Source organism: Scyliorhinus canicula, chromosome 11 (genome assembly GCF_902713615.1).
Source record: "Scyliorhinus canicula chromosome 11, sScyCan1.1, whole genome shotgun sequence".
Taxonomy (NCBI): domain Eukaryota; kingdom Metazoa; phylum Chordata; class Chondrichthyes; order Carcharhiniformes; family Scyliorhinidae; genus Scyliorhinus; species Scyliorhinus canicula.
In genome coordinates this window covers 144704596-144726173 of record NC_052156.1, presented here as the reverse complement: position 1 = coordinate 144726173, position 21578 = coordinate 144704596, and the positions used below count along the sequence as shown (strand labels likewise).

Here is a 21578-nt window from a genome sequence, read left to right as displayed (position 1 = left end):
TAATCCGTATACCCATAACCCAACAATCCCCCCATTAACCTTACACTACGGGCAATTTAGCATGGCCAATCCACCTAACCCGCACATCTTTGGACTGTGGGAGGAAACCGGAGCACCCGGAGGAAACCCACGCGCACACGGGGAGGACGTGCAGACTCCACACAGACAGTGACCCAGCCGGGAATCGAACCTGGGACCCTGGAGCTGTGAAGCATTGATGCTAACCACCATGCTACCGTGAGGCCCCTAAGATGCAGTCTCAGAACAGATAGTGACCCAAGCCGGGATTCGAACCTGGGACCCTGAAGCTGTGAAGCATCAGTGCTAACTACTGTGCCACCGTGCCGCCTTAAATTTTCAGCTTCAATTTAAAGTAATGGGCTGGAGGAATTGAAAAATTCTTTGAGCCAGAGGATGCTGGAGATCTGGAACTATTGCCTGAGGCGGTGAAAGAGGAAAAAACCCTCCTTGCGCTTCAACAAAAAAATGTATATGCATTTGAAGTGCTGTTATCCACAGTGTTGCTGACCAAGAGCGAGAAAGTGGTGTTAGACTGGCTAACTCACTTTCAGCCAGCACGCGCACAATGGGTCGGATGACTCCTCTGCCGTAAACATTGTGTTTCTATTGTTAGTGGTCTTGTGACCTTTTACTTTTTTGACAGGCCTCTATGGAAGGGAAGGAATTCTGCCAGTCCGCAGGATGCTGCCCTTCACTGGAAAGCCACTGCTGGACCAGCTGACAGACTCTCCAACGTTACTGTGGTTATGTCCCTGGCTCGGACTTGACACTGAGCAGGGCATGGAGCTCATCTGCTTGTTGGGCATTGGCCTGTCGATCACCGCACTGTTGGTAAAGCCTCTCCGAGACTGTTTTATCTTCGCATGTCTCTGGTTCCTCTACCTGTCCCTCTATCAGGTGAGTGCTTGTGTTATGTATCTTTCCCATCCAAGTGTGTATGCCTTTTTCACACAAGTGCATGCGTATGTTGTCAGCTTCAAGAGGGGAGTGGTTCTGGCATGATGGAGAAGTAGAGTATGTAATGTGGTTCAGATTAGGGGCCAATTATGTTTTGGGGGAGATTTCCGCCTGGATCCCAAGGTGAGGTGATTGCAAAATGCACAACAGCAAGAGCTGAATACCCAGTTAGAGGCAGTACGTAGTGGGTGGGGTGGGAGGAACTGAGCTGTTGAGGGAAAGGAGCACGATCTCTGGGTGAGTGTTAATGATTCATGTTTTATTTCCTCCAGGTTGGACAAGTCTTCCTGTACTTCCAGTGGTAAGTCCATCTCATCCCCGTTATCCTCCCCCAGAATGCTTGCCAGGGTGTTGGTAATGGGCATTGTGTGGGGAGTGAACAGTATGCAAGGGGCACAAGGGGGCATTGTGTGACGCAGAGAACAAAGTGTGAGGAGAGTAAGCAGGGGGCAGACTGCAAACGGGTTAACAGTATGTGAGGGATAAGTGGGGATAGCGTGCAAAGAGTGAACAGTGTACGAGGGGTAAGTATGGGACAGCATGTGAAGGGGTGAAAAGTCAGGAATAAGCAGGGGCAGCATGCAAAGGGGTAAACAATGTGAGGGTTAAGTAGGAGATGAACAGTGTGAAGGGATGACCAGTGTATGTGTGTGAGGGGTAAGCAGGGGATGAACAGTGTATGTGTGTGAGGGGTAAGCAGGGGATGAACAGTGTGTGTGAGGGGTAAGCAGGGGATGAACAGTGTGTGTGTGTGAGGGGTAAGCAGGGGATGAACAGTGAGAGTGTGAGGGGTAAGCAAGGGATGGACAGTGTGAGTGTGAGGGGTTAGCAGGGGATGAACAGTGTATGTGTGAGGGGTAAGCAAGGGATGGACAGTGTGTGAGGGGTAAGCAGTGGATGAACAGTGTGAGTGTGAGGGGTAAGCAAGGGATGGACAGTATGTGTGTGAGGGGTTAGCAGGGGATGAACAAGATGTATGTGAGGGGTAAGCAGTGGATGAACAAGATATGTGTGAGGGGTAAGCAGGGGATGAACAAGATGTGTGTGAGGGGTAAGCAGGGGATGAACAAGATATGTGTGAGGGGTAAGCAGTGAATGAACAAGATATGTGTGAGGGGTAAGCAGGGGATGAACAAGATGTGTGTGAGGGGTAAGCAGGGGATGAACAAGATGTGTGTGAGGGGTAAGCAGGGGATGAACAGTGTGTGTGAGGGGTAAGCAGGGGATGAACAAGATGTGTGTGAGGGGTAAGCAGGGGATGAACAGTGTGTGTGGAGTAAGCAGGGGATGAACAAGATGTGTGTGAGGGGTAAGCAGGGGATGAACAAGATGTGTGTGAGGGGTAAGCAGGGGATGAACAGTATGTGTGTGAGGGGTTAGCAGGGGATGAACAGTGTATGTGTGTGAGGGGTAAGCAGGGGATGAACAGTATGTGTGTGAGGGGTTAGCAGGGGATGAACAGTGTATGTGTGTGAGGGGTAAGCAGTGGATGAACAGTGTATGTGTGAGGGGTTAGCAGTGGATGAACAGTATGTGTGAGGGGTAAGCAGTGGATGAATAGTGTGTGTGTGAGGGGTAAGCAGGGGATGAACAGTGTGTGTGAGGGGTAAGCAGGGGATGAACAAGATATGTGTGAGGGGTAAGCAGTGAATGAACAAGATATGTGTGAGGGGTAAGCGGGATGAACAGTGTGTGTGTGAGGGGTTAGCAGTGGATGAACAGTGTATGTGTGAGGGGTAAGCAGTGGATGAATAGTGTGTGTGAGGGGTAAGCAGGGGATGAACAGTGTGTGTGTGAGGGGTAAGCAGGGGATGAACAGTGTGTGTGTGTGAGGGGTTAGCAGGGGATGAACAGTGTGTGTGAGGGATAAGCAGGGGATGAACAGTGTATGTGTGTGAGGGGTTAGCAGGGGATGAACAGTGAGAGTGTGAGGGGTAAGCAAGGGATGGACAGTGTGAGTGTGAGGGGTAAGCAAGAGATGGACAGTGTGTGTGAGGGGTTAGCAGGGGATGAACAAGATGTATGTGAGGGGTAAGCAGTGGATGAACAAGATATGTGTGAGGGGTAAGCAGGGGATGAACAAGATGTGTGTGAGGGGTAAGCAGGGGATGAACAAGATATGTGTGAGGGGTAAGCAGTGAATGAACAAGATATGTGTGAGGGGTAAGCAGGGGATGAACAAGATGTGTGTGAGGGGTAAGCAGGGGATGAACAAGATGTGTGTGAGGGGTAAGCAGGGGATGAACAGTGTGTGTGAGGAGTAAGCAGGGGATGAACAAGATGTGTGTGAGGGGTAAGCAGGGGATGAACAAGATGTGTGTGAGGGGTAAGCAGGGGATGAACAAGATGTGTGTGAGGGGTAAGCAGGGGATGAACAGTGTGTGTGAGGAGTAAGCAGGGGATGAACAAGATGTGTGTGAGGGGTAAGCAGGGGATGAACAAGATGTGTGTGAGGGGTAAGCAGGGGATGAACATTGTGTGTGAGGGGTAAGCAGGGGATGAACAGTGTGTGTGAGGGGTAAGCAGTGGATGAACAGTATGTGTGTGAGGGGTTAGCAGTGGATGAACAGTGTATGTGTGTGAGGGGTAAGCAGGGGATGAACAGTGTGTGTGAGGGGTTAGCAGGGGATGAACAGTATATGTGTGTATGGGGTAAGCAGGGGATGAACAGTGTATGTGTGTGAGGGGTAAGCAGTGGATGAACAGTGTATGTGTGAGGGGTTAGCAGTGGATGAACAGTGTATGTGTGTGAGGGATAAGCAGGGGATGAACAGTATGTGTGTGAGGGGTTAGCAGGGGATGAACAGTGTGTGTGTGAGGGGTAAGCAGGGGATGAACAGTGTGTGTGAGGGGTTAGCAGGGGATGAACAGTGTATGTGTGTGAGGGGTTAGCAGGGGATGAACAGTGTGTGAGGGGTTAGCAGGGGATGAACAGTGTGTGTGAGGGATAAGCAGGGGATGAACAGTGTATGTGTGTGAGGGGTAAGCAGGGGATGAACAGTGTGTGTGTGAGGGGTTAGCAGGGGATGAACAGTGTGTGTGAGGGGTAAGCAGGGGATGAACAGTGTGTGTGTGAGGGGTTAGCAGGGGATGAACAGTGTATGTGTGTGAGGGGTTAGCAGGGGATGAACAGTGTGTGTGAGGGATAAGCAGGGGGCAGTGTCCAAAGGGATGATCAATGTAAGGCATGAGTAACGAGTACCTCACTGATTCTGCAGGGACAGTTTGCTACTGGAGACTGGATTCTTGGCAATCCTAGTCGCGCCACTACACCTGCAGAAATGGCGGGCAGCCCCTACCCGGCTCCATGACGGCGTCACTTTCTGGCTGGTCCGCTGGCTGTTCTTCAGGTTGATGTTTGCCTCGGGCGTGGTGAAACTGACCAGCCGTTGCCCCACATGGTGGGGGCTGACAGGTGAGAAATAGTTACTGTAGTTAGATGTACACCAACCCCACCGCCAACCAGTTGCACAGACCCCTCTCCACCCCACTGACTAGATGCAACACTCCTCACACTTCCAGCTAGCAGAAGATTGACTTATAAAAGTGCATCATCCTGGGTTTGGAAGTGTTTGTGCCGTTTGATATCTTTAGTGCTGCGAGAAGCAGTGGAAATTGGGTAAGTTTGATAGAAGATTGAATATTGTTCAGTCCTGCATTTTGAGTAAAATGAACCAGATTGTTAGTTTCCATGCAACATCTTCTTGCAAGTGTTTGCAGTTGATCTTCAGAAAATCAAAGATACACACGTTGGAGATTAGTGGCCAGCTTACATGACACAAAATTATATTCACTAATGTTGCACTATAGACTGCACAGTAACCATAATGACAGTGAACCTGGACAGTGTTCTGTGCAAACATTATTATGATTATTGTGGATGCTGTAAATCTGAAACTAATAAAGAAAATGCACAGTCGGCCTTGCCAGCATCTGTGAAGACAGGAAGAAAGTTAATGTTTCAGATCAGATGATCTTTCATCAGAATTCACTAAATTTCTGCTTCTGGCCTCCCTACAGCTCTGACTTATCACTACGAGACTCAGTGCATCCCTACTGCTGCTTCCTGGTTTGCACACCAGGTGCCAGCTTGGCTTCACAAGTTCAGCGTGGTTATCGTCTTTGTGCTGGAGACTGTGGTTCCTCTGTTATTCTTTGCTCCAACCCGTCGCCTCCGGCTATTTGCGTTTTACACTCAGGTAAGTCTGCATTCTGCAGATCATTAATATGCCGAGATATAAACAGTCAAAGGATGGAGTGGACAAAATAGGGCCCCCAAGACCTGGATATTGGGAATACTCAATTTACTCACTCCCTCAACTGAAAAGGAGGTGAGGTTGCAAAGGGGAGGTGGATGTGGGGGACACAAGTACGTATCCTGAGAAAGGTGACATTTGCTGGTCCACATCATCCTTGCAGACTATCAGGTCCCCACTTATGAAGGCAGGATCTCGGCTCACTCTCTGTTTCTCTGATTAAATTTTCTTTGGCTCTGCAGGTTCTGCTCCAGATATTAATTATCATCACCGGTAATTATAATTTCTTCAATCTGCTCACAATTGTCCTGGGGTTCTCACTACTGGATGATCGGCATTTTCACTATTGGTCAAGACGAGGCAAGAAGCAAATCCCTGAGAGTGAGTATCAGACAGTTTAGGGGTCTGTGGGGGGTACACTGACTGATAACATGTCCAGGGTCGGGTACCGGTGGCTGGTGGTGTGTCCGGGGTCGGGTACCTGTGGCTGGTGGTGTGTCCGGGGCTGGCTAGCTGTGGCTGGTGGCGTGTCCGGGGTCGGGTACCCGTGGCTGGCGTGTCCGTGGATGGGTACCGGTGGCTGGTGGTGTGTCCGGGGTCAGGTACCCGTGGCTAACGTGTCCGGGGTCGGGTACCCGTGGCTGGCGTGTCCGGGGTCGGGTACCCGTGGCTAGCGTGTCCGGGGTCGGGTTCCCGTGGCTGGCGTGTCCAGGGTCGGGTACCCGTGGCTGGCGTGTCCGGGATCGGGTACCCGTGGCTGGCGTGTCCGGGGTCGGGTTCCCGTGGCTGGCGTGTCCGGGGTCGGGTACCCGTGGCTGGCGTGTCCGGGGTCGGGTACCCGTGGCTGGCGTGTCCGGGGTCGGGTACCCGTGGCTGGCGTGTCCGGGGTCGGGTACCCGTGGCTGGCGTGTCCGGGGTCGGGTACCCGTGGCTGGCGTGTCCGGGGTCGGGTACCCGTGGCTGGCGTGTCCGGGGTCGGGTACCTGTGGCTGGTGGTGTGTCCGGGGTCTGGTACCCCTAGCTGGCGTGTCCGGGGTCGGGTACCCGTGGCTGGCGTGTCCAGGGTCGGGTACCCGTGGCTGGCGTGTCTGGGGTCGGGTACCCGTGGCTGGCGTGTCCGGGGTCGGGTACCCGTGGCTGGTGGTGTGTCCGGGGTCGGGTACCCGTGGCTGGCGTGTCTGGGGTCGGGTACCCGTGGCTGGCGTGTCCGGGGTCGGGTACCCGTGGCTGGCGTGTCCGGGGTCGGGTACCCGTGGCTGGCGTGTCCGGGGTCGGGTACCCGTGGCTGGCGTGTCCGGGGTCGGGTACCTGTGGCTGGTGGTGTGTCCGGGGTCGGGTACCCCTTGCTGGTGGTGTGTCCGGGGCTGGGTACCTGTTGCTGGCGTGTTCGGGTCGGGTATCTGTGATGTGCGTCCAGGGAGAAAGTGATTGGCCTCTAACATTTGCGTTTTTATTGTTTCTTCTTTTTCCTATTGGCCCAGGTTGGTCGCGGACACTACAAGCATGGATTATTGGCCTCACTGAGTTAGCAGTTTTTGTAACACTCGTTTATGGGACTATTCACTACTTTGGACTAAGTGTCAACTGGGAGAAAAGGATGATAGAATCAAAAATAGGTATGAGCAGTAACAGCTTCAGATCCTTTCCCTGTCTGGCACTCGTCATCCAATATAAAACCAAGCAGCAGGCTCAGCTCTTCAGACATTATTCTCCAGAAATCTAAATGCTTCATTACTAAGCATTCCTTGCATTTCCAAGTTGTTGTTGCATTTGTCCCTTTGTAAAATATATTTGCATTGGTGGAGATTGGTACAATAATACACATAAATAGTAAAACAGCTGTCTTGGAAGGGCAGGAATGATAGGAAAATGGCTGAGGTACTACAGTCTGAGGAGCTGTCTTGACTAAAGATTCACCTGAGGAAGGAGCAGTGCTCCAAAAGCTCGTGTTTGAAACAAACCTGTTGGACTTTAACCTGGTGTTGTAAGACTTCTTACTGTGCTCAGCCCAGTCCAACGCCGGCATCTCCACACCATTCACTAAAGAATAAAGCACAGCCAGTATCACAGTAGCCTAACATTAGCGAGAAAACGTTTTCATGATCAACGATCCAGGACAAAATTGATTGGCATCTGGAAAAATATGGGCTCATAAATCCAAGATATATATCACAGATATATTTTTAAGGAAAAATCATATTTGATTCACTTGTTTGAGTTCTTTGAGGCAACTGAAAGGGGTTAACTAGGGTAGTATAGCCTGTGTAATGTGCATACAAAAATTGTCAGAATAATAACAATCAATTGTTTTTCAGATTGGAGGGAAGTGTTCAGTGCTGGCCCATGGGTCAGTATTATCCTTTTAGTATACACTGTAGTCCCTCCAGTCTGTAAATCTATCGATCGGAAATACCAGATGTCTGGAATTTCTTTGAGCAAACCCAAGCATCGTTGGCATAATTTCAATTCAGTACTTTTTTAAAATCTTTATCAGTGTCACAAGTAGGCTTACCATAACACTGCAATGAGGTTACTGTGAAAATCCCCTAGTCGCCACACTCCGGCGCCTGTTCGGGCACACTGAGGGAGAATTCAGAATGTCCAATTCACCCAACAAGCACGTCTTTCGGGACTGAGGGAGGAAACCAGAGCGCCCAGAGGAAACCCGCAGACACTGGGAGACCCGGGCAGACTCCGCACAGACAGTGACCCAAGCTGGGAATCAAACCCAGGTCCCTGGTGCTGTGAAGCAACAGTGCTAACCACTGTGCTAACGTGCCACCCACTTTGGGTGCGGAGACATGGAAGATCCAGTATTTGATTAAGTACAGCAATTTTTATGACTGCTTTATAATGTTTTAATGTTTCAAGATAAATATTTATACCTACAGTGTTTCCCAGCTCACATACTTGTGGTTAGGCATTCTGATGGGGCTGGTTTAGCTCACTGGGCTAAATCACGGGCTTATAAAGCAGACCAAGCAGGCCAGCAGCACGGTTCGATTCCCGTACCAGCCTCCCAGGACAGGCGCCGGAATGTGGCGACTAGGGGATTTTCACAGTAACTTCATTGAAGCCTACTCGTGACAATAAGCGAGTTTCATTTCATTTCATTTTTCATGATGTCTGTCAACAATCCAGACAATTCCAAAATCTAGAAATGACTTGGACATTGGCATTACAGACTGGAGAGATTACAGTGTATATATTAATGACTATACAGGGCAGATGATAGGAAACTTGAAAATTAAAATTTGAAAGTGATACAATTTGATAGGAAGAATGAAGAGAGGCAATATGAAATAAAGGAGATACGGGAGCAGAGACACTGGTGTGTACGTACACAACTCTTTGATGGCGCCAGGACAAGTCGAGAAGGTTGTGAAAAAGTTTCGCTTTATTAGCAGAAGAAAAAAATGCAAAATTAGAGAACTGTGCCAAACTTTACAAAACATTGGTTAGGCCCCAACTGGAGTATTTATTTACATTTTTTTTTAAAACTCTATATGCTCAAGGGGCTCAAGACTGTAAAAAAATCAAGGGTTTTTTAAAATCTGCAACAGCTAAGCTTCAATTTGTCACGAGGAAAGCTGAAAGGTTGGGCCTATCCTCGTTGGAATTTAGAAGAACGAGAGATGAACGATTGAAATCAAAGATTCTGAAGGGGCTTGTCAAGATGAAATCCCAGGTGGATGTTTCTACTCATGGGGAAAATCTAGAACTAGGGTGCATGTTTCAAAATAAGGAGCTGTCCCATTTGAGAGGGAGGTGTAAAATTCCTTCTTGGAGGGTCATTGGTGTTTTGAATTCTCTTCCCCAGGGAGTCGTGGAGGCTAAGTCATTGAATATATTCATTGCTGAGTTAAACTGTATTACTGGAGGTAGGCAGAAAAGGGGAGTTAAGGCCAAAATTAGTTCAGCTATGACTTTTATTGAATGGCGGCACAGGGCCGAGAGGCCAAGTGGCCTATTCATGCTCCTATTTCTGATGTTTCCACCATAGGAAATGTATCAAGGCTTTGAAGAGAGTCCAGACGAACTGGTACCAGGGATGCGGGACTTGTGTTATGTGAAGAGATTTGAGAAGCTGGGATTGTTTTTATTCATAAAATCATCTTTCTCCTTTGGTCAAAAAAGGTTAAAAGGAACTTTGATAGAGGTATTCAAACTTATGAAAGGTTTATTCACAGTGACAGAATGGTTGGTAACTGGTGCACACAGATTTTAGGTAATTAACAAAAGAACCAGAAATGACATGAGAAAACATTTTTTATTAAATAGGGCCAGTCATGATCTGAAATGCACTGCCTCGGGCGGCACGGTGGCGCAGTGGTTAGCACTGCTGCCTCACTTTGTCGAGGACCCGGGTTCGATCCTAGCCCGGCGCACTGCCCATGTGGAGTTTGCACATTCTTCCTGTGTCTGCATGGGTCTCACCCCCACAACCCAAAAAATGTGCAGGGTAGGGGGATCAGCCATGCTAAATTGCCCCTCATAATTGGGGGGAGGGGGTTTAAATATAAAAACAAAAGCATTGCCTCAGAGGGTGGTGAAAGCAGATTCTTAGAGGAGAAGGAAAGAGCAGCAGAGTGGGTTTAATTAGCTAGCAAAGGCATGATGGGCTGAATGGCCTCCAGTGCCGTATGATTTATTGAATAAAACTCATTACAATTTGAGGCATCCAGTATTAACATCAAACACTCCCTGGACAGGTACAACACACGTCATATAAAGCTCCCTCTACATATCCCCTCAAACACTCCCAGGGCAGCTACAGCACTGGCTCTCTAACCACTCTCTTTGCTTGTTTCATAGTTTTCACTTTCCATGAGTTTACAAGGTGGCTGAAGATCGTGACCCCACTCACTATGTGGATCGGTGTGCTGTCCCTCGGCTGGGAAATATTCACATCCCTGCTCAGGTGCGTCTCTGTGGAGATATACAGATTCTTCTCGCTTCCTTCATATCTGCTGTTCCTGAAGGCAGGTCCTTGGTTGATTTCTGCTGATGCTTCGTTGGAGAATTTTTTTGTTGGTTGTTTTTGTTAGTGGTGTTCTTCCACTACCTTCCATTCTCAGGAGCATGGTGAGGAGAAAAATCCCAAGTCTCCCTCAGACAGAATAGGAATTGAACACAACTACACTGGCCATCTAGCCACTTGAGCTAACCGGTCTCCAATGAGGGTTTCCTTGTGTGGAAAGTGAGCCAGTCACTTTGCATCCCGCAAGCTCCCACAAACAGCAAGGATGTAAATGAGCAGATAATCTGTTTTTTTGGCAATGTTGCCAGATCACTCTGATCCACTTCAGCCAGTGTCCTCTAAGCTGTATGGGTGCACACAGCAAAGAAAAATTGGAAGAGAACATTGTTTGTGCCCCTACCTGTTCTATTTGTTCTCATTCCTGGTTTGTGACATTGCCCAGTTTACAGGGTTTCGTGTTGCAGGCCCCTCTGCTGATTTACTTACTGTACGCCCGAGTTGTGGGATCCTGTTGCCCAAACTCCAGCCCCCATTTGCTTGATTCTTTACCCACATCCACCCCCACACACACAGTTGCACTGTCCCCTCGCCCCCTGGGTTAACGCTGACTCTGTTTCTCTCTTGCAGCTCTCTGATGGTGAAAGGCTTTATCGCCAAGTTCTGGGCTACCTCTCAATGGGCCCTGTTTGCTGTTGCTGCTGCTGCAATGTTTGCCATTAGTCTGGTGAGTCAGGGCTGCTGGCTGGAGATGGGACACCCCCACTCGAAAATGTTGGTTCTCCATTAAAGAAAAAAAAAAGACTGAATTTCTGTCGTACCTTTCACCACCTCAAGGTGTCTCCGAGTTCTTAACAGCCAAGAGAGTACTTTTCAAGCATAGTCACTGTTGTACTGTAGGGAACACAGCAGCTAAGATCCTACAGACAATAAGATAAATGACCTGATCATTTTTTCTGATGTCGAATGAGGGCTAAATATTGGCCAGGCACTGGGGATAACTCCCAGGTTCCTCTTCAAAATTGTACCGTGGTATCTTTGTCTGCCTGAGAGAGGACCTCAGTTCAATGTCTCATCTATATGACGGCACCGCCTACAGTGCAGCGTTCCCTCTACCACCCTTGAGTGTCAGCTTAGATTTTCGAGCTAATATCTCTGGTGTGCAACTCTAACCCATAGACTTCAGAGATTCAGCGGTGACGGTGCTACCAACTGAACCACAGCTGACACAGTTTAACAACAGCCTTGAATTAGTGAGGTCAGTTCCCCACAACACGCCTGGCTTCGGCATACCTGTTACCACCCCATTTATGTTCTAACTGAACGGGAAGATACCAGATTGGAACCCTGGCTCAAAAAACACTAGCGCTTACTTTGATCATCCACGTTTTATGAAAAAAAGAGTCACAGGGCCATTAATTAGTTTTAACATCTCGGAAAAAACATTTATTAAGCATGAATAGTTGGATTATGATACAATACTCCTTTACTCCCTACACTGTCCCTTAGCTTAACAAATAAACAGATTTTAAAGTCAACACGGATTACAAAATTCATCTAAAGCTACAGTGATCCCATTAACACAGTCCCCTTTAAGCACACATGATAACTGTGGTCAGATAACACGCACTCCGCTCTGAACATAAGTTAGTGTCTACGGTTTTCTCCTCCAGATCCCCCCAGATGATCGTCAAATGAGAGTATCCAAACTCTACTCCCAAAATAACACTTTAAAATCTTCTCTGCAGGCACAGTGGGTAGCACTGCTGCCTCACGGCGCTGAGGACCCGGGTTCGATCCTGGCCCCGGGTCACTGTCCATGTGGAGTTTGCACATTCTCCCCGTGTTTGCGTGAGCCTCACCTCCACAACCCAAAGATGTGCTGGGTAGATGGATTGGCCACATTAAATTGCTCCTTAATTGGGGGGGAAAAAATGGATACTCTAAATTTATAAAAAACAAAAAAGAAAAAATATTTTCTCACAATAATGTTTTTCTTTAGAGGTTTGCATTCCGAATTCCAGTTTAGGTTTTACAAATGGTGCTTTTAAACAGAGTGTCAACACTAGTTTTAACAGTAAATCTAGTCCAGGATTTACACCAACCCCTTTAGTATTCCTTTGTCTTAACTGTTCACGATTGCTTTAACCCTCAATTCCTAGACTGTATTAAAATAGCATTCCCAATTTCCTGGTTAACTGGATTGTATCATGTTTCTTGGGAAGCTTGCATCTTTGCAACTCCCTTGTCGGGTCCAGCTTCTCCCAGCAGAGTTGAGTTGATCGCTCCCCAGTTTCCTGTCTCCAACTGCTCTGCTTTTCCAGTTAAAGCTAAGAACGAAGGATAGTCCTTCCTGCTGGAAAGTACCCTTAACAACTTACTTATATTTACTCTTCACACCATAACTCTCTCAGCACAATAGAACCACAGTTGGAACTTAGCCAACCCCCACACATACAAACACCTGTTGTCCAGCATGGATCTAACTATAGGTTTTACCCTTCCAGGCACAGAAACATTAAATTAAGCCCAATTAAAACTATGCCTTATTCCTAATGTTTACCAATAGAAATATAAATCCCTTAAAACTACCTTTATTTTCCAAACACACCTATTGTCCTTGACATATTATCGACCCAGCTTACTCTTGAGAAAGTGAAGAGTTGAGATTGGTTATTTTCTAGTGGGTGAAGAATCATAATTTGATTACTCAGAGAGAAGGTGACTAGATCGGATCTGTTGCTCCGAAGGAGGGTGGCAGGCTGGCATTGGGTAAGAGTAGTGAAATTGGAACAGTTGGTTAATCCAATGAGAATCTGGAAGGAATGGATGAACCTAGACAACATGCTCAAAGTTGGAACAAATTCCAGAAGTAGTGACTGGTTCAGGTACTGGCCTAGACTCAGCTCTTTCATAAAAGATGGTGAATGTGGAATGGATGACCCAAAGAGTGAGAGAGACTGGAAATATTTAAGGAGAATTGGATGAATACTCAAGGGATCAATTTATGGGACTCAAACCACAGTTTACTGATGATTTTCAAATTTCTGAGAAGTTAAAGTCAATACAACAGCTCTCCTACTATGCCACAGTGAAGATTCTGCCTACTGGTCACCACTTCATAGGAAAGGTGTGATCACACTCGAGGGGGACAGAGGATGCTTACAAGAATGTTGTCAAGAATAGAGCATTTGAGCTAAGAGGAAGATTGGAAAGACTGTGATTGGGGTTTTATTTTGGATTATAGGAGGATGAGGAAGATGAGAGGGGATTTAATTGAGTTGTATAAAATTAAAGGATCTAGTTTGAGTGGGATATTGAGCACTTGCTTCCCTTAGCAGAAGAGGTAAATAACCAGGGAAGGTAGATATCGACTATTAGCTCTGTCTCATCCTATGGCTCCTTGACTTCCTTCCTAGCCATTTACATGATGTAATTGGTAGAAGGTTTAGAGAGGAGTTGAGAATTTTTTTCACCCAGTGTGTGGTAGAGATCTGGTATTCTGCTTGAAAGGATTATGGAGAAGAAACATTCAGCTTATTTTTTTTAAAGTATTTGGATATAAACTTACTGCCATAACCAACAGAGCTACAGATCAAGAGAACCCTCCCCAATCCAGCTTTACTGTGTTGTGTCTCTCCCACCTTCTTAGTATGGTATGTTGCCGATTGATTGCTGAGAGTTCAGGGTGCTGATGGTCTAACCTCCTGCCTTCTTCCAGGTCCCATACACCTTCATCGAGTATGAAGCCAGCTCCAATTTGAGGCCTGAGATCCGGCGGCTTTATGATATGGTTGATCGTTACCAGCTGGTCAACTCCTATGGGCTGTTCCGGCGAATGACAGGAGTTGGAGGCCGTCTGGAGGTTGTGGTGGAAGGAAGCTATGATGGCCAGAGGTGGACGGTAGGATTCATGCCAGTGAAGAAAGGAATGGGAACAGTGTGACGGGACAGATTTCAATTTAGCGCGAGAAGTCATTACAAAGTCGTACAGTGACTCAGCACGCACCCCACCATCCTTGCCCTGAGAGAGGGGTACAGCCCCCCTCAATCCTCACCATGAATGAGTACAACCCTGCTCAACCCTTGTGCTGTATGTGGAATACAACCCCACCAATTCACATCCTATCAGTGGGCACAGTCCCCCAAATCCTTGGCATGTAAGTGGGGTGATTCAGTTGCTCTAAGCCAAGTCACTTGAGTGTCTTTAAGACAGAGATAGATAGGTTCTTGATTAATAAGGGGATCAAGGTTACGGGGAGAAGGCAGGAGAATTGGCATGAGAAATATCAGCCATGATTGAACAGTGGAGCAGACTCGATGGATTGAATGGCCTAATTCTGCTCCTATATCTTGTGGTCTTATCCCTTACCCTGCTGCTCCCAATATTGTGCTGTAAGTGTGGTAGAATCATAGAATTTTACAGTGCAGAGGAGGTCATTCAGTCCATTGATTCTGCACCGGCCCTTGGAAAGGGCCCGCTACCCAAGCCCATGCCTCCACCCTAACCCCATAACTCAGTAACTCGGACTGGTATTGGCCCCTCCTCTTGTCTGATCCCATATTCCGGATGTTTTCCTTTTCTCAGGAAATTGAATTCATGTACAAGCCAGGGAACCTCAGCGTGCCCCCTCCTCTGGTGGCCCCGCACCAGCCCCGACTCGATTGGCAGATGTGGTTTGCTGCCCTTGGTGACCACAGACACAGCCCCTGGTTCACCAGCTTCATCCATCGGCTTCTCCAGGGAAAGAAAAATGGTGAGTGCAGAGTATCTTGCACCCTGTTACACTGCCCTGCTTGTGAGATACTCGCTGTTACACTGCCCTGCTTGTGAGTTACAGTAACTCTCCCTGTTACACTGCGCTGCTTGTGGTATCCCTCACTGTCACTCACAGTAACTCCCTGTTACACTGCCCTGCTTGTGGTATTCCTCACTGTCACTCACAGTAACTCTCCCTGTTACACTGCGCTGCTTGTGGTATTCCTCACTGTCACTCACAGTAACTCTCCCTGTTACACTGCGCTGCTTGTGGTATTCCTCACTGTGTCACTCACAGTAACTCCCTGTTACACTGCCCTGCTTGTGGTATTCCTCACTGTCACTCACAGTAACTCCCTGTTACACAGCGCTGCTTGTGGTATTCCTCACTGTGTCACTCACAGTAACTCCCTGTTACACTGCCCTGCTTGTGAGTTACAGTCACTCCCTGTTACACTGCGCTGCTTGTGGTATTCCTCACTGTGTCACTCACAGTAACTCTCCCTGTTACACTGCCCTGCTTGTGGTATTCCTCACTGTGTCACTCACAGTAACTCCCTGTTACACTGCTCTGCTTGTGGTATCCCTCACTGTCACTCACAGTAACTCTCCCTGTTACACTGCCCTGCTTGTGGTATCCCTCACTGTCACTCACAGTAACTCTCCCTGTTACACTGCCCTGCTTGTGGTATTCCTCACTGTCACTCACAGTAAGTCCCTGTTACGCTGCCCTGCTTGTGGTATTCCTCACTGTCACTCACAGTAACTCCCTGTTACACTGCCCTGCTTGTGGTATTCCTCACTGTGTCACTCACAGTAACTCCCTGTTACACTGCCCTGCTTGTGGTATCCCTCACTGTGTCACTCACAGTAACTCTCTGTTACACTGCCCTGCTTGTGGTATCCCTCACTGTGTCACTCACAGTAACTCCCTGTTACACTGCCCTGCTTGTGGTATACATCACTGTGTCACTCACAGTAACTCCCTGTTACACTGCCCTGCTTGTGGTATACATCACTGTGTCACTCACAGTAACTCCCTGTTACACTGCCCTGCTTGTGGTATACATCACTGTGTCACTCACAGTAACTCCCTGTTACACTGCCCTGCTTGTGGTATCCCTCACTGTCACTCACAGTAACTCCCTGTTACACTGCCCTGCTTGTGGTATACATCACTGTGTCACTCACAGTAACACCCTGTTACACTGCCCTGCTTGTGGTATACATCACTGTGTCACTCACAGTAACTCCCTGTTACACTGCCCTGCTTGTGGTATCCCTCACTGTGTCACTCACAGTAACTCCCTGTTACACTGCGCTGCTTGCGGTATCCCTCACTGTGTCACTCACAGTCACTCCCCCTGTTACACTGCCCTGCTTGTGGTATCCCTCACTGTGCTACTCACAGTAACTCCCTGTTACACTGCGCTGCTTGTGGTATCCCTCACTGTCACTCACAGTAACTCCCTGTTACACTGCCCTACTTGTGGTATCCCTCACTGTCACTCACAGTAACTCCCTGTTACACTGCCCTGCTTGTGGTATCCCTCACTGTCACTCACAGTAACTCCCTGTTACACTGCCCTGCTTGTGGTATACATCACTGTGTCACTCACAGTAACTCCCTGTTACACTGCCCTGCTTGTGGTATACATCACTGTGTCACTCACAGTAACTCCCTGTTACACTGCGCTGCTTGTGGTATCCCTCACTGTGTCACTCACAGTAACTCCCTGTTACACTGCGCTGCTTGCGGTATCCCTCACTGTGTCACTCACAGTCACTCCCCCTGTTACACTGCCCTGCTTGTGGTATTCCTCACTGTGTCACTCACAGTAACTCTCTGTTACACTGCCCTGCTTGTGGTATTCCTCACTGTGTCACTCACAGTAACTCTCCCTGTTACACTGCCCTGCTTGTGGTATTCCTCACTGTGCTACTCTTGCTGTTACACTGTGCTGGTCCAGTAGCTCTTGCTGTTAAACTGCTCCGATATCACACAATTTTAAAGTATCCCCCTGTCAGCTCTTCATTTTCTAATTGTTTCCTATTTTCAGTTGTTCGATTGGTGCAAGTGGATGAGACCAAATATGCCTTCAGCAACAAACCCCCCACTTACATCCGGGCCCAGCTCTACAAGTACTGGTATACCATACATAAGACCGGCAGGTGAGTGATTAGGCTAGTGCAACATACAGCTGCCAAGGTGAATGAGTGTGCTTTGTTCTGAGAGAGAGTTTGAAAGTAGACACATAGTCTCAAGAAGAGGAGAGAACAGGTGGGGAAAGAAAAAAATCATTTGGTGATCCTGAGGTTTGGGGCTGAAAGCAAGAATGTGCTGACAGCACCATGGCAATGGGGGAATGGGAAGGAATGAGAGTGTGTGTAGTGTATGTGTGGGGAGAGCACATGTAGTGCTGGAGTTGAGAGGGAGAAAATGGATGCATTGCTGGGGTACGGAATGACAATTTGCCAGAGAGAGAGAGTATGATGTCAGTGAGGAAGATAATGCAGTGTTGGGGGAGGGAAAGAGAAATTTCTCATTCAGGTTTGGATAAAGGGCTGTGGGAATATGGTGCGGAAAATGTTTGGGACACACACGAGGGAAAAACCCAACGTGGATTGATTGGGCCAGATGACCTGTTTACATATCGCTAATATGATTCTCCATCTCATCTCGCTCCGCCCTTACACCCTGCCTGCTCCGTCCTTGCGTCTCTCCCTGCTCTCTGCCCTCGCTCCCTGCCTTCTCTGCCCTTGCTGATTTGTGCCAACTTCCCCTTTCTCACTGTCCAACCTTTCTTCCCACAGCACCCTCAATGATTGGTGGACTCGTGAACACGGGGGCGAATTCTTCCCCTCGGTGACTTTAGGAGATCCCAACTTGGAATCGCTGCTACGTGAACATGGCTTCAAGGTGAGGACTGCAAAGCACACACTAGCTGACTGCCAAAACTGTCCAGACAAACACTCCCAGCGAGGAGCAGCATGGGTTAGATACAGAGTAAAGTTCCCTGGGACCTCCGGTGGCAGCCATGTGCTGATCGGTTGCACACAGGCTACGGATGGCTGGTGGGCACAGGGAAAGCGCCAATTGAGGAGGTAAAGCGGAAGTGGTAGGAGGAGCTGGGCATGTAGGTGGGATGAGGGGGCTGTGAAGTGAGATTAGGCACTTGGTCAATGTAACACCATCCTGTGCCAGGGTGAGCTTGGTACAGTTGAGGGTGAGTGCATAGGGCCCATATGACACGTGGGAGAAGATAGGTGTGAGACATGTGGAGAGGAACCGGCAAAGAGTAAAGTACCTTCTGTACTGGAACTGGAGGACACCAGACTCCCATTGTGCTACTGGAGGGAAATGAATAGACTAGAAGAGAACAGATAGGCAAGAAACGCAGCAGGCGGGGTATGGAGCCCTGCCAACCACGGTGAAGTGGAGTCTTTGCTTGAAGAAAAGGGAAGGTATATTGGAAGCATTAATGTAAAAGGTGGCAGAACAGATGTGATTGAAAACTGGTAGAATAAAATAAGTCCTGACTGAAAGTGGGATGGGAAGATTCCTGATGAAGGTAACTGTGGGACTCAGTGGGTTTCTATTTATTGATTGATTGCCTCTCCCCAGAAATGGAGATAGAGAAATCAAGGAAAGGAAGAGTTGGAGATGGACCACGTGAGGGAGAAAGGAGGGAATGAAGGAATTTCATTCCCTCCGCGTGGGAGAATCGCGGGAGGGCCCCCCGACAAAATTCGCACGGCCCCCGCGATTCTTCTCTCCCCCCCCCCCCCCCCCCCTGCTCCGCCGCTCGGAAGAATCGCCGCTTGCTGTTTTTCACGGCGACCGGCGATTCTCCGACCCGTATGGGCCGAGCGGCCTGCCGTTCGCGACCGTTTCACGACGGCGGCAACCACACCTGGTCGCTGCCGTCGTGAAACGGGTGTGGAGATGCCCGCTTGGGGCTTGTAGGGGGCCTGGTGGGGAATGAGCACCACGACTGTGCTCGGGAGGGGATAGGCCCGCGATCAGTGCCCACCGATCGTCGGGCCGGCGTCTCAATCGGACGTACTATTTCCCCTCCGTCGCCCCGCAAGATCAGGCCGCCACATCTTGCCTGGCGGCTGAGGGGAAAGACGGCCACCGCGCATGCGCGGGTTCGAGCTGTCAGCATCGTGACGTCAGCCGCGCATGCGCGGGTTGGAGCCGGCCAACCTGCGCATGCGCGGCTGATGTCATTAGGCGCGCTGGCCGCGTCATTCTCGGCGCGACGACCCTGCGGCCGAGATTTACGGAGCGCCGCTCCTAGCCCCGTCGGGAGGGGAGAATAAGGGGCGAGGAGCGGCCTCCGAGGCCATCGCGAAACTCGGCCGAGTTCACGACGGCCCTCCCGATTTTTCCCGGGAGCGGAGAATTCCGCCCATGATGTTTTCCATTTCGGGGAGCGAACTGAAACTGACAGCGATGCAGTCATCAAAGTACAAGAGTGAGGGGGAAGGAGTTGACTAGGACTGGAACAAAGAATATTCCACATTCCCCATTAAAAGGGTTAGCCTGGATCTACATTAGTTCCCATAATGGCGACTCTTACCTGAAAGAAACTGGTTGTAGTCAAAGGTGAAGTTGTCCAATGTAAGAACAAGTTCAGCTCGGTATAGCAGAGTAGGAGTGGATAGGGACTCTTTCAGTGAAAAGTTGGTATTCCTGCAGGATGCCTAGAAAATTGTTGGGGGGCAGTGGGAGAGAGAGAGACAGATAGAGGAGCTAAAGGGACTGGAGGCCATTGTTCAAAAGGTAACAATTAGGCCCTGGAAATTGTTGCCAAAATGGTGGAAGCAATAAAGAGTTGTGACAGGAAGAATGTTTGTGGGGAAAGAACAGACTAAAATGTGGGTCGAACAGAGCAGCCTGTTTGTAGATCTTAGATGCACAGTAAAGCTCTCTCTACTCTTGTATCTAACCCACGTGGTCCTGTGCTGTACCTGTCTGTCTGTGTCATACCTGCCACACATTCCCGTCACTAACTATTGTTTCTCTCACAGGACAAAGTGCCTCCGAAACGGACTGTGAAAGATGTCTTGCCATCCATCCTGAAACTGAGCCGGGAACATGTGGAACCCTACTCTGGGGAGCAGGTGGTCTGGGGCCTGTACTTTGCTGTGTTGTTCATCTCTCTGCTCAAGGCCCTAATAAACCGCAAAGCCAAGGGGAGCCAATTGAAACCTGGTTCGAAGAGACCGGAGGGCAAGGATGTGAGTAGTGGCGGGGAGGTGGATGCTGATGGGAGGAGGAAGGAATTTCGACGGTCAGAGGGAAAAGTGCGTCTTCCCACTGAGGAACAGTCACCAGAGAACGTTCGCAGAAGAAAGTAATCATCAGTCTTTTTTTTTTTAACTGATTTATATTTTTCTATTATATCTAACTCTCTCCCTCCCATTTCTGCTGCTCTTCATTTGAGAATGAAAGAGGTTCTCTTGCCAGACTGCGTGTCAGAACTACCAAATGATGGATGTGATCCCATCTGATCCTAGGCTGCCGTTTACTTGGGATCTAATGTGGGACGTAGAAGCAGATGGTTATTTAAAAAAAAAACACCTTTATTAAATCTCCTCTTAACCTTCTGTGCTCTTTTGGGAACAGTTGTGATATCTTTATCCCCTCAAATCTATAGCTTCTATTCCTGGAATCAATGATGAAATTACACTGAGCGTATTGTGGCTTTAATGTATTTTCTATAATGGAGATCCAGAACTGCACACAGTTTTGAACTGTGGGCTAACTAAGTGCTTTGTATAACTTTATTACCTCTTTTTACACTAAGTTGTGTATCTGATTGAAGGATTTAACTTGATGACCAAATTGGAATGGTTCAGTGGTTCTTGAATCAGAATTTTGTTCAATGCTTTGGTTGGTGTTTGCTTTTTGTATATTGAGTGGGTTTGAGGGTGGCTCCCTTTTGAAGACCATCTAAAATCTTCCACTGACCAGGATCATGTTGTTATATATTCCGGTGTTATGCCGTTGTCATTCTTGGCCCTTCTCGTCCCCTCTCCCAATTGAATCAGGTGTGATTCGTTAGGTTGCCCACATCTGCACCAACGTGACGTCAAACTCTGACTCTAAACATCCTGTAAACAGTCAGTGTTGACAGCCTGGTCAGGAAAGGTGCTGCAGTGTTGCAGTTCTGCCTCCAGGTGTCAGTAACCTACCAGGAAATCCATCTGGTTCCATTGTGTTCCAGTCGTGGATTGTAGCTCGATTCTGATTGGACTTGCAAGTTTCTCATAGTTAATTCTAGCCATATTTCTCCCTGCACGCACTCAGTCAGCATGTTCCAGATTTTGGTGCTGATTTCTGGGGAAATTGTCTTGTGTGCCATTTAATGGGCGCTTGCTGCTCTCCTGATCCAATTTAATTTGAGAATTGTCCGTGATACTCTTGTGCTAAAGATAAATGTCAAAATTCTCCTGCAATTAAAAAAATCCCTGCTCTAAAGTATTCCAGTGGTGTTGGAACTGTTTGGATTCTGGTTTTGTACAGTTTTATATACAATTTTTTTCAGGTGCAGGGTCTGAATGCAAGGTCCCGGAGTACTTGGGGGATGTTTGGAAT

The 21578-nt window shown here is 48.4% G+C and overlaps 1 protein-coding gene across 1 annotated transcript in view; it reads left to right on the top strand.

Moving 5' to 3' along the window:
* The window catches only part of lmf2a (lipase maturation factor 2a), a 30053-nt gene extending 8589 nt beyond the window's left edge, over positions 1–21464 (top strand). Inside the window, exons 2-14 of the mRNA XM_038811645.1 lie at positions 665–918; positions 1251–1279; positions 4197–4393; positions 4999–5177; positions 5477–5615; positions 6716–6850; positions 10050–10155; positions 10843–10939; positions 13934–14116; positions 14801–14969; positions 17032–17143; positions 17786–17891; positions 20009–21464. Coding sequence (XP_038667573.1) covers positions 665–918; positions 1251–1279; positions 4197–4393; positions 4999–5177; positions 5477–5615; positions 6716–6850; positions 10050–10155; positions 10843–10939; positions 13934–14116; positions 14801–14969; positions 17032–17143; positions 17786–17891; positions 20009–20338 — 2036 coding nt within the window. The 3' untranslated portion in view covers positions 20339–21464. The remainder of the gene's footprint in view (positions 1–664; positions 919–1250; positions 1280–4196; positions 4394–4998; positions 5178–5476; positions 5616–6715; positions 6851–10049; positions 10156–10842; positions 10940–13933; positions 14117–14800; positions 14970–17031; positions 17144–17785; positions 17892–20008) is intronic.
* Positions 21465–21578: the final 114 nt, after the last annotated feature.